At 37.0% G+C, this 13,864-nt stretch overlaps 1 protein-coding gene and 1 pseudogene across 2 annotated transcripts; both read left to right on the plus strand.

The window, feature by feature from the left end:
* Positions 1–3,588: 3,588 nt before the first annotated feature.
* Positions 3,589–5,129, plus strand: LOC125202531 (uncharacterized). Its single transcript, XM_048100940.2, has 2 exons — positions 3,589–4,185; positions 4,304–5,129. The coding sequence occupies exons 1-2, from the start codon at positions 3,613–3,615 to the stop codon at positions 5,048–5,050; spliced, it is 1,320 nt and encodes a 439-aa protein (XP_047956897.1). The 5' UTR covers positions 3,589–3,612; the 3' UTR covers positions 5,051–5,129.
* A 6,246-nt stretch (positions 5,130–11,375) lies between these two features.
* Positions 11,376–13,823, plus strand: LOC125202664 (uncharacterized; annotated as a pseudogene). The gene is made up of 2 exons (XR_016135330.1): positions 11,376–11,965; positions 12,422–13,823. The product of XR_016135330.1 is annotated as an uncharacterized LOC125202664 (transcript).
* The last annotated feature ends 41 nt before the right edge of the window (positions 13,824–13,864 follow it).

Here is a 13,864-nt window from a genome sequence, read left to right on the forward strand (position 1 = left end):
CGCTTAACCCGCCAACCCATTTGGGTTGGCCTGTATAGTCGTTTTATATTCGAGCTGCAAAATAATAGACCTGATTCTCTAATTTTATCGGATTATTTAAGACTGTCGTGCATATTTCTAGTTGAATTCACGTCCTTATACAAATCATCATTTGAGTGTGGAATGGACCACATTTCTGTAGAAGTTTATTTACAAAACAAAAGTGATATACTAGTATATTTTACAATATAACTAAAATAATATGGTTGTTGTGTTCTAAAAATGTGTGACCATTTCAATATGAATCTTCTTCGCTATCGCTTCCGACAAGTGTAGATAGTGGCAGCTGTTTTAAAAATATATTTTGCGAAGTATTGAGGAAATTTATTGAAGAAAAGGTCTATGAAATTTATTTCTTTGGAGGCGGAGGGAGTAGTATTCAAAAGAGATGCTCAATTTATTGAAGAAAAGGTCTATGAAAACCCAAACTAACAGTATATTAATTGGTATTTTGTAGGCTAGTTGATATTGCAAGAAAGAGATGCTTAATTTATTGAAGAAAAGGTCTATGAAAACCCAAACAACAGTATATTGGTATTTAGTTGGCCAGTTGATATTGCAAGTAGTAGTATTCAAAAGAGATGCATGAAAAACCCAAACAACAGTACATTGGTATCTAGTAGGCTAGTTGATATTGCAACTTGCAATATTGTACTCCTATTTATCTATAAAATTATTGTACAAGTTGCATGGCGGCAATGCCCATCGGAATAGGTGATTAAAATACTTGTATCGACAAAAATAATTTACTAACTTTTTTAGAGCATCTCCAATGGCGGCGATCGAGCCGGCTAGCCGATTTCCGGCGCTGGCCGGTCCACTCGCCGAACCATTATGGGCGGCGAGCACCAATTCTGCGAAAAAATAGGCGAGCGATGACCGATGTGCTCAACGATTGGCTCGCCGCCATTGTAGGCTGGCGATCGGCCAACGGCTTCTTTTTTCTTTTTTTTTTTTAAATTTCTGGAACACTATATATACGCGATTTGAACGTCATTTTCATTTGCACCGCTTGTTTTAACGAGTTTTCTCTCTCTGAATTTCTGTACAATAGCAATAAGCGAAATGAGTAACGCGGGTGGTAGTGGTAGTAGTGGTGGGGATGCTGAGGAGGAGTTCGAATGGCAAGTGTTGGAAGAGTTAGAGGCCTATACGATCCGCGAGGCAGAGCGGCTGTTAGAAAGGGCCTTGCAGCCGCCCCTCGACCCATTGTCCACCGTCGAGCAGTGATTGATCGGGATCACGTAGCTGCACATCAGTGGCTATATGACGACTACTTCGCAGAGCAGCCGCGGTTTGGGGACAACCTGTTCAGGCGGCGTTTTAGGATGCACAGGGAGCTGTTTATGCATATCGTTGACGCTTTGGAGCGTCGATATCGGTGTTTCCGCTTAATGCATGATGCGGCTAGCAGACCCGGCCACTCAGCTATTCAAAAGTGCACTCGGCAATCAGGCAGTTGGACTACGGAGGCGCGGCAGACATGTGGGACGAGTACCTCCACATCGGTGAGACAACTGCCCTGGATTGTCTGAAGTATTTCTGTCAGGGCGTCGTTGAAATATTCGGTGATCAGTATATCTTTGAAACCCTACCCCCGAAGACTGTTGGGATTTGATGCAGATGCACGGGGAGAAGCATGGGTTCCCGGGGATGTTAGGCAGCATAGATTGTATGCATTGGGAGTGGAAGAACTGTCCCGCTGCCTGGAAGGGGTTCTACACCACCGGCTACAAGGGAAAGAATCCCATGATGATCCTCGAGGCCGTAGCTAATTACCGGCTGTGGATTTGGCATGTGTATTTTGGGCTAGCTGGGTCGAACAACGACCTCAACGTCCTCAACTCGTCGCCCCTTTTCAACGAGCAGTGCCAGGGTGTCGGTCCGACCATCTGTTTTGTCGCCAACGGCAACCGGCATGATATGGGCTACTACTTGGCGGATGTGATATACCCTAGGTGGCTCGTCTTTGTGAAGACGATCAGATGCGCAAATGAAGACATTAAGGCCTACTTTGCGGAACGACAGGAGTCGGCGCGCAAGGACGTGGAGCGCGTATTTAGTGTGCTCCAGGCTCGATGAGCGGCAATTAAGGATCCAATGCGTTTGTGGCATGTCGACTGCATTGCTGATATAATGTACGTCTGTATTATCATGCACAACATGATTTTCGAAGATGAAGGTGTACAACTGACTAGTTGGGCCAACGACGATAATGAAGCCAGTCCAAGCCACGGCGTGGCCGCCGCCAACGTACGACGGGGGGTACCTCACGATGAAACCAGCCGCCTCCGGGCACATGCCGACATGCGCCAAGTGGATGCCCATATTCAACTCCAAAAGGATTTAATTGTAGAGTTGTGGGCGCGGATGACTGCACGACGATAGTTATTTTTGTTTTATGTATTTTTTTTAATTATGTAATTTTTTTTCGAACGCACTTTTTTTTTAAATGAAATTATTGCATTTTTCCGTATATGTGTCGTAAATTTAATTATGTATTTTGTGTTTAATTCCATAAATTTGTTTTTTAATTTTGATTGTTGTGGCTAGCCTATTACTTATCCACTTGCTTGTCCTGACAATGTGGCAAGAGAAATTTTAGTGCTAATGATATGGCAGAAGGAGTTTGTGACTAGCCATATTGTGGATGCTCTTAGCGTAATACTACTTCAAACTTTCTTAAAAAGAATAAAATACTGCAATTTAATGACTAATTAATACAAATAATTATTATACCGTAGTACTGCTTTGAACTTTTTTGATGGAGTTGAATCAACTATGGGGCGAGGAGTCTCAATCTTTGGACATAATAAATCCTAGATTTATTACTCACACCGTTTTATAAAAATAGTTAATTTTTGGAATGATATAGATTTTAATGCACAGTTAGTGAAATAAAAAAGAAATAGATAAGAAAAAATGATTATATTTTAGTAGAAAATAAGACTCCCGCGTCATTTGAGAGAAAAAAAACTTATGAAAAATAGAATGGACTATATTATGGGCCGAAAAAAAATGAAAAGAGAATCTATTTTTTTGGTGGAGTGAGTATTAGTAGTTTATATTCGAGCTGGCCCGTATAGTAGTTTTATATTCGAGCTGCAAATAATAGACCTGATTCTCTAATTTTATCGGATTATTTGAGACAGTCGTGCATATTTCTAGTTGAATTGACATCCTTATACAAACCATCGTTTGAGTGTGGAATGGACCACATTTCTGTAGAAGTTTATTTAAAAAACAAAAGTGATATACTAGTATATTTTACAGTATATCTAGAATAATATTGTTGTTGTGTTCTAACAATGTGTGACCATTTCAATGTGAATCTTCTTCGCTATCGCTTCCGAAGACAAGTGTAGATAGTGGCAACTGTTTTAAAAATATATTTTGTGAAGTATTGAGGAAATTAGGTAGAACTTGCTTGTGAGCCAACCTTAAACCATGTGCTCTTTGGCTGTTTTGACATCGATCTTTTGTGAATAAGTATAAAGAGAGGAAGAGAAGTAAAGAGATAATATGAACTAGAGATAAAAGGGGAAAAAAGAAGAAGAATTTGTGGGAGAAAGAATGGTGAGTGAAGAAGTAGAAAAGAAACTCTATGAAGCTGCATCAAATGGAAATGTAACAACACTTGTACATCTACTTGAAGAAGATCCATATCTTGTTCGTGGAGTCTCATTTCCATGTTCAAGAAATCTTCTACACGTAGCGACAATGCATGGACAGACATTCATTGTTGAACAAGTGTTGAAGCTTAATCCGCAGCTAGCGTGTATTTCAGACTCCCAAGAATCATCGCCTCTCCACATTGCAGCAGCAAGAGGGCATGTCGAGATTGCCTCGAAATTGGTGTCAGTAGCCCCGGAGATGTGCTGGTGGCGCGACAAGCAAGGCATGAATCCGATTCATGTTGCAGCCATGAATGGGCATGTTGAAATTCTAGAACATCTCCTTATAGAGAGTTGTTTTCCCGCGATGGAGAGACTGCATCGTGGGCAGACTGTGCTACATTTGTGTGTGAAACATGCTCAACTTAGGGCGTTAAAGGTTTTGGTGGAGAAGTTGGGAGATCTTGCGTGTACAAAGGATGATGATGGCGATACCTTATTGCATTTGGCTGTTAGGTGCAATCAACTCGAGGTAATTAAACATCAATTCACATTTCACTTTTACCATTTTCAATAATGCATTCTCACTCGTATTTTATAATACTACTAAAACTTAAATTTTCCACTAACTTTCAATTCACAAATTTCAGATTGTAGAATACTTGGTGGGAATCGAAGTCCTAAAGCAGGAAACAAGAAACGGGATGGGCAAAACTGCGGTCCAAATCTTGAACGAGAGTCCTCCAACCACCCCCAACTACGTAAAGATGAAAAGGCTCTTAAAATATCAATCAGATCTCTTCATTTTCCAAGTGATCCCGGAGATGAGCAACACCCTGATGGTGGTGATAGTCCTGATTGCCACAATGGCCTTCCAGTCGGCCATCACCCCCGTGGGGGGAGTATGGGCTGAAGACGACGCCAAGAACTCTCGCAGAGCCGGGCAGGCTGTGATGGCATCCACCAATCCCAGTGCATACATGAGCATTAAGTTCGCCAACACGACGGCCTTCCTGTGTTCCTTCCTGGCGATGTACCTCTTCACATTCAGGGTCCAGCTGGAAAATTACACATCAGCCTTTATTTTGGTGTCCAGCATGGCCATGGGAGCGGCACTGACAGCTGTCATGATCACCTTCTTAAAGTCGATGGATGTGGTCACTCCAGATGAGGTCAGCCCTGCCTGGGGAAACAAGATTATGCGGGGGCTTCTCATTATTGTAGTGATATGGGCGTGTTATGAGTATGTTAAGCGGTTGTATCGGTCGTGGGTCAATAAGAAGAACCGGCAGATAGATATTAGTGTAGAAGCTCTCCACCACCGTCTTTTCTATTGGATTTTTGGCAAGTTGGAGACGAGGGGGTATTTGATAGACGGTCAATTCAAAATACTTTAAATTTCTTATCTACATGTTTGTAGTAAGAATGTGTCACGATATTATCATCCTACTAAATCAAACGAGTCTCGTTATCCTATTTTAGGTGTCTACGAATAATATTCTCATTTCAAAAATGCAAATTTTCTCTCATTGCACACACACTACATATGCACACATTCCGCGTGGACGCACAAAATACACACATTGCACACACACTACATAAACACAACACACAACTCACACACTGTGCATGCACATATGCTCATATAACTCACACTTTGCACATACTGCCATTTACATGTACACAATGCACACCTTGCACATACACTGCATATACACATATATCATACACACAGCAGAAATATTACAAACACAATTACCTCCTTAAACACCATCGGAGCGATCTGTAAGGGCATCAGACATTCATACTAGATCATATATAAAGGAACATTTGAAATTTGAATAATAAAATCTTCTTTTTCGAATTAACGATCGGCTCTGGAAAAAAACCCCGTCTCCAACCGGTGAAAAATCCAATAGAAAACACGTCGTATGAAAACATCACCACCAAGATCCTGTTGTCGTCGCTTCTTATTCTTCCATGACTGATACAAAAGCCTTACAGCAACATACACCAATACCCATCCGAACATGTTCAGTGCCCCCGCCACCACCATCATAATCATGTTTCCTACCGAATGCACCCTCTGATTCGGAGTTATCACATACACCGACATCACGTAGCTGATCGCGATGGCCATTAGCGCCACCCACATCGCGTAGAGAGCCACTGCCATGAAGAAGAAGTGCGTAGCTGGGAGCCCAGTGGTTACGAGGAAGATTGTGATGAGGCATGACACGAAGGCTGTGGTGTGGGCGATATGTGTTATGACATTGGAGGGGTATCTGAGGCGTTCATATATTGTTCTCCTTTGCCTTAAATTCTTACTTGGACGAAATCCTCCCAAGATTTTGAATGGACTTGGGGTGAATCTTAGCCGTTGGGTGTAGATTTGGGTATCTTATTCTCAGTAAAAATTCCATGGTTAATCCACACCAAAGTGGCATAATGACTTGATGTGCCTCACCAATAACTGCTTGACAAATGGAAATAAAAGGGACCCGCATGCCACATTAATTAAACACCTATACTAAACTGGCGGTGCAATTGAGACATCCGTTAATTGTTTTATGGAAAGTGGGCAAAAATATTAAATATGGCAATATGGAAGAATATGCGTTGTCATATATATGTATATAACATATCTCTCACGTAATATAAAAACATTCTTATGTGTATCAAATTTTCTCTATGTGTATATAACCTATCTCTCTCATAATATACAGATAGGGGAGTATTAGGGTGTCACCACCTCTTAAAATAACATCATGCCACAATTCATAGCCAATTATTTGTACACGTGGATGAATAATAAGCTGCCACGTGGCAAAAAAAATAAAATAAAAAAGACTATCAGCAATATGGTATACATTATAGAGCAATTTTTCTTGGCCAACAATATCCGACACACTATACAACAATCTATAGAGTGTTGTGTAGCGTTTATAATATTGTTGTATATGTGGTGTCACGGTGTCACTTTAAGAGGTGTTGTCATTTTAACACAAACCTATACAAATATTCTTATATGTATTCGATTTTCATTATCAATACAATGAAGAAATCATCACCATTCTTTTAAGTGCATAGCTAGTGAGATATGTTATTATTTCTGTATTTAATATATATTAAAAAAATACTCCTTGTTCTTGATTTTATAATTGATGTTCTCCTTTATTTTATTGTTTTATTTTTTTACATTCTTTTAAAAACATATTGAAAACTAGTAGTATAATTTAATATGCTAACAAAAGTTATATCCATAATATCTATTTATAAATTTTATAAATACATATATAAATACAGTATAAAACAAGAAAAAAGATTATTACGCATAAAATTCCATAATATTATTATCTAAGAAATTGTAATACTACTGTACAATATTTTTTTGTTAACATGAAAAATAATGTATATGATTACTTTTTTTATGTATAAAATATTAGTACTATAGATTATGAGGCCAATTACATATAAATTGTATATAGCACGTAAATTGTGATCTTCTTTTCTCAGTTTCCATAAAACAATTAACGGATGACTTAATAGGTGAATAAGTGTTTAATTGAGGTGGTATGAGAGTCCTTTTTATTTTTATTTGTCAAGGAGTTATTGGTGAGACACACCAAGTCATTATGCCACTTTGGTGTGAATTGACTATAGAATTTTTACTCACTCTTCATTAATGAATTTAATTGATTTAATTATAGTTTATTCTAACTTCACAAATTTTATTTCCTATATAGGTAATAGAATATAAAGAACGTGGTTATTCTCGTTGACATAACGGACTTACTTGGAATATACGACATCCATCGCGGCTGTATTATGCACTATTATTTGGATTTTTTTTTTTTCATCGTGGTAAAGCAAACAACTTCTATTGTATATTTCGTCTTGATTCCTTCAATAGATCGATATTTAAAATACAAAGGGGCACTTTCTGAATACTGCATTGATCACTCATTTATAATTATTCGTAGTTAAGCTAATAATAATAATAATAATAATAAGGTCCAAAAGTTTGGGATGTTACACTATTGCACGAACCTAGGGCCGATAAAACTGCTGATCCGGCGATTTTTTATTTATTTCTATATTTCACACTATAAATACCCCCAGTGGCGGACGTAGAAAATTTTCTAGTAGGGGTTGTACTTAGAGGTGAGCACAACAACCGAAAATCGAATATTTGATATGAATCAAACCAAACCGAAATTTAAAATTAAGTTCATTTTTTTCAGTTTTCGATTCAGGTTTAAAATTTTGGCTAATCCAATTTTTTTTGTTCGTTCAGATACTAAAAATTTGAAAATAAAAAATTAACTTATTTAAAAATATAATATTATAAAAATAATACTTGTACTGTATTATACGCCATCCGTCCCAAAAAAGATGTCACACTTATACGACGGCACATGATTTTAGGAGGTTTTGTTTTGTGTGTTAAATGGACAGAGAAAATATAATTTTTATATTCATGTGAGAGAGATTTTTTTTCCGAAAAGGGAAATGTGACATCTTTTGTGGGACAAACTAAAAAGGAAAGTGTGATATTACTAAATTAAAAGATTTGTTTTATATATGCCTTAATTACCGCCCCCTTTACAATACTAAATTTTTTTGTTTTTATTTACTTATTATTTGTCTCTATTTTTTGTTCTTGTCTAAATTTTTGTTAGCTTGAATAGTTCTAAGAAAAAAAAATTTAAAAAGGAAAGTGTGACATCTTTTGTGGGACGGGGGGAGTACCTAAAACAAATTCTATTTATGTTGATTGAATAAATTAATTTGTGTGATGCATTTTAATTTAATTTTCAAAAGAGCCGGAATTATTATTTAGAAAATATTAAAATTATTAGCAAGAAAATATTGATCTATCAAAATAATTTAATTTGGGTTGACCATTTATTTTTTACGGCTTCATAAAAAAGGATAAAAAACGAATATTTTTCAAATTACCTAAATATAAAGTTTCATTACATAATATATTGGACCAAAATCATAAAATGACCATATGTTTAAGACCACTTTTGGACTATACTCAGGGGCGGGGGGCCCATGGTCCTCCCACCAATTCTTTAAAAAAATCAGGGGTATTTTAGTAATTTTATATTAATTATAATTTATAATACATATAATATTAAAGATTGCTTTCAACAAAATTTATATGAACTGTTTATCCTTAATTTAGCTTTCTACTTTTGAGTTCTTCGCAGTAAGTATAGGTATGTAATTTGATATTCTTTATTTGATGTGAATGTGTTAATAGTTTTATATATATACTATTTGATTTGTGAGCGTGAGTCCCAATGTTATTAATTATTGTTTGCAAAGGCAAATTTTTTTATTTGAGCATATTATATATTTTGGTTACTCTTATGCTTTTAGTTGTGAAGTATAAGATAATTTTATCTTTTTTTGTGTATGATTTATATTTTGCTAATCTTAGTACAGAAAATATCAAATATTTTGCAAACTTAATCTGTGTTGACTATTTTTGTAGGTATATGAATCGTTATTTCAAAAAACTTTATTCCATTGATTCTTCGTCAATTGAACCTCCACTAGCGTTGAGCATATTGTCTAAACTTGAAAGTTAACTTGGGAACTTTATTTTTGATGTGCGCATAAATGAAAAGTTTTCACAAATATCAGGAATCAGTGGTCTTGCTCAAAGATGGTTTCTACAAGGAAACATGGAGTTTTTCCAATGATTTATTTATTAGTTAAGTTGTTATTGATCTTACTAGTTATCACTGCGTCAGTAGAAAGAGCCTTTTTAGCAATGAAATCATCAAGACTTCTCTACATAATAGCATGGGAGACCAATTATTAAATGACTGCTTAGTTCCTTCTATATATAGAAAATGACGTGTTTGTTAAAGTTACCAATGATATTATTATGCAGCGATTTCAGAAGATGAAGAATAGAAGACAAATGTTATGATGTGATTGTATTTAACTTTTACATTTTGAACCTTATAATTTAATACTCCCTCCGTCCCAGATTAAGAGTTACTTTTTGCCATAAAAGTCTGTCCCAGTTTAAGAGTCACTTTTAGAATTTTCCATATTTGGTCATACAATTTTACCTCCTTCTTCATCAAAATTACATCAAAATGACATTATCTACATTAAAATAAACCATAACAAAAATCAAAAGTCAAAAAGGACTCACCTTCAACCAACTCTACCATCTCACTTCATTTATTACACATTCCACCATATCACTTCATTTATTACACACTTCAACTCTTTCTTAAAACTCGAGCCATAACAATAAGTGACTCCAAATGTGGGACGGAGGGAGTATATGTAATTTGTTTTGAAGTTTAATTTTGGACCCCCCATGAATAAAGTTACCAATGATATTATTATGCAGCGATTTCAGAAGATGAAAAATAGAAGAAAAATGTTATGATGTGATTGTATTTAACTTTTATATTTTGAACCTTATAATTTAATTTATGTAATTTATTTTGAAGTTTAATTTTGGACCTCCATAATTAAAATTCTGGGTTCGCCACTGAGTATACTCATATATACACACCCGTAAAAGTGATAGTAACTAGAATAATATGGATGTTATGTTCAAACTTCAAACAATGTGACACCATTTCAATTTGTTTCTTCTTGTCTTTTCCAAAGACAAATGTAGATAAATACGTGACAGAGGTGAGGCAGCTGTGTTGATAATTGTTGAAATTGTGAATCCAAACATAACACAAAAATACCAGACTAATTACCAAACGAATTTGGGGAAGAAAGACAGAGAGAAAAATGAGAGCAATTTTATTGATTGAATCTCAATTATCTAAACCTATTTATACTCTATGAGCTAACACTTAAGGAGGTGTTTGGTAGTTAAAAGTCTTAATATGTGATAACTCAAAGTGAGATGATTTATCTTAATTTTATAAGATAACACAATTTTATCTAATGATAGCTTAAGATATGAAATGAGATGATTTAGTTATATGTGTGAAAAAACATGTACGCCCTTCTTATATTTATTTTTTATATATTGAATTTACTTATATCATAATTAATGATTTTAGCCTAAAAAAAATTTAATAATAGTAAACTTTATTAATCAGTAACTACTATAAAATAAATAATAGCAATAGAGAGAGAAAGTTGAGTAGCAGGAGAGAAAGTGAACAGGGGAAGAGGAGGGTGGGGTGGGAGAGGAGTAGCAGGAGAGAGAGAGGGGGTTGGTGGGGGTGTGGGTTGTAGGTGGGGTGGGGGGAGGGCTATTAAAGTCGAGAGCATAAATTTGAAGAGATAGATACACACTCACACCTTTTTTCCACTTGCTCTTATTTATCATAGTGAGATAGCTATTTTGTGTTTGCTTTGATCGGGCTGACTATTTAATACGGGCCACACTTATATTTTATCTAGGCTACCAAACGCTCACTTAAAATTGATAACTTAACTATCTTGTTCTATCTGCCCTTACCAAACACTACCTAAAGAGCTAAACAAAAATATCTCAATCGGCAAGAGCCAGTTGTACAACTAACTTCCTAACCTCCACCAACGGCTCTTTCCAAACGGCTCTTTATTCTTCAGCTGGAATCTGCAGATTAAACAATGATTAACCTTTTCAATTTGGGCCCTTTGGCTGTGTGGTGTGTAGACATCGATCATTTTTTGATTTAAGTATAAGAAAAGGATAAGAAGAAGTAGAATAATTAAACTAGAGAGGACGAGAAAACAAGAGAGAAAGAATTAGTGGAAAAAGAATGGTGAGTGAAGTAGAAAAGAAACTCTACAGTGCTGCATCAGAAGGAGATGTAACAACACTTGTACATCTCCTTGAAGAAGATCCATATCTTGTTCATGGAGTCTTATTTCCATACTCAAGAAATCTTCTCCACATAGAAGCAATACATGGACAAACATCCATTGTTAAACAAGTGCTTAACCTTAATCCGCAGCTAGCTTGTATTTCGGACTCCCAAAAATCATCGCCTCTTCACATTGCAGCAGCACGAGGGCACGTCGAGATATCCTCGATATTGCTCGCAAAAGCCCCAGAGATGTGCTGGCGGCGCGACGACCAAGGCATGAATCCAGTTCATGTTGCAGCCATGAATGGGCAAGTTGAGATTCTAGAACATCTCCTTGAAGCGAGTTGTTTTCCCGCGATGGAGAGACTACATCGCGGGCAGACTGTGCTACATAAGCATACTCAACTTACGGTGTTAAAGGTTTTGGTAGATAAGTTGGGCGATCTTGTGTGTACAAAGGATGATGATAGTGATACATTATTGCATTTGGCTATTAGGTGCAATCAACTTGAGGTAATTATACGGTGGAACTCATTTTCCCCTAATAGTACTTAAATCACTTTTTCTTGTTGTCTTTCTCACTTTACTAATTATGCAAAGTTTTTATTTTAAAAGAGTAGTTTTTTTTTTTTTGATATAGCTAGGGGAATACTATTGATTTAGATTCACTTTTGAAACTAGCTCGTTGAAAATTAGATTTAACTTTAACTATATTTCAATCTTTTGATACATACTTTCACAATCAGTTCATTTATTATACGCCTTCTGTCCCATAAATATAAATCACTTTTGAAATAACACGTGGTTTAACACGAAATTGTTAAAGTAAAAGAAACATAAAAAAAGTTTCCTACATATTTGTAATTACTCCAAATCAAAAGATTATTGCATTAATTTACCAAGATATATATGGTAGGGGTTTTACCTTCCAATTATCTCATATCATCAAGTATTATGAACAAATTTCAGATTGTACGATACTTGGTGGGAATCGAAGTCCTAAAGCAGGAAACAAGAAACGGGATGGGCAAAACTGCGGTCCAAATCTTGAAGGAGAGCCCTTCTACCTACTCACACATAATGTCTGTTAACAGAAGATGAGAAGTTTTCATTTTTGGAAGCCATCCCCGAGATGAGCTACACCATGATGGTGGTGGCAGTCCTGATTGCCACGATGGCCTTCCAAGCGATGATCAGCCCCCCAGGCGGAGTGTGGGCTGGAGATGATACCACCAACCCCTCTCGCAAAGCCGGCGAGGCTGTGATGGCATTCTACCATCCCGAGGCGTACCGTAGCATTGTACGCGCCAACTTGATGGCCTTCATGTGTTCCCTCATCACGATCACGCTCTCCTTTTCCACGCCTTTGTCCAGCCCCATTACCTGTACGTCTTGATGTCCATGCTCGCCATGCTTGGGGCGCTGTTCGCTATCTTTGTCACCTTTACACAGTCGATGTCTACGATCTTTCCGGATGATGTTATGCGATCCACGGGAAACAAGATTATGGGGGGCGTGATGTTCGGACTAGTAGCGTTATGGGTGTGTTTTCTTGTTGTGAGGCGTTTGTATCTGTTCTGGCTCAAGAAGAAGAGCCTGCAGCAAGATCTTAGTGCTGATGCTTTCCCTCTGCGTGTTTTCTACTGGATTTTCGACAAATTGGAGACGCGGGGGTATTTGAGAGCCGCTAGTCGATTCCAAGTACTTCAGTGCATACCCGAACTCTACGTTAGTATGGTATTGTCTGTTTTAAGCTAAGTATTTACAGTTTTGACTTTCGAACTTCCCAAAAGGCCTCATACTAATGGAGTTGAGGTAACTCATATATATTGCTTGCAACTCTACTCATTTTTCCATCTACGGCTTGGTTTTCCACCAAGTATTGTATAGTTTGAAACTTTTTTATAATAATTTAATAAGAAGTTATACTTCAAATGATAAAGACAAGAAAGAAAGGGAGTTGACGTACGTATAATGACCTCAAGGCAGCCAAATGCAATAATGTCTCCCCATCATCATCCTTTGCACACACAAGCTCTCCCAACTTCTCCACCAAACCTTCAACACTCTAAGCTGAGCATGTTTCACACACAGCAAACAACTCTCTTCAAGGATATCTTCTAGTATATCAACATGCCCATTCATGGCAGCAACATGAATGGGATTCATACCTTGCTCGTCATGCCACCAGCACATCTTTGGGGCTGTTAACAGCAATTTCCTGGCAATCTCGACGTGACCTTCTGTGGCTGCAATGTAGAGGGGCGACGATATTTGGGAGTCTGAACTCAGCGCTAGCCTCAGATTACGCTCCAACACTTCTTCGACAACGGCTGTTTGTCCATGCATTGCAGCTATATGTAGAAGGTTTCTTGAACATGGAAATGAGAATCCATGAACAAGATATCATCT

This window comes from Salvia hispanica, chromosome 2 (assembly GCF_029641045.1).
Source record: "Salvia hispanica isolate PSC_SH4W2 chromosome 2, Shi_PSC_v1, whole genome shotgun sequence".
Lineage (NCBI taxonomy): Eukaryota > Viridiplantae > Streptophyta > Magnoliopsida > Lamiales > Lamiaceae > Salvia > Salvia hispanica.

Coding starts and splice junctions, on each gene's coding strand:
- LOC125202531 (XM_048100940.2), top strand. CDS start 3,613: ATGGTGAGTGAAGAAGTAGAAAAGAAACTCTATGAAGCTGCATCAAAT. Junction 4,186..4,303: donor TTAGGTGCAATCAACTCGAG/GTAATTAAACAT, acceptor CACAAATTTCAG/ATTGTAGAATACTTGGTGGG.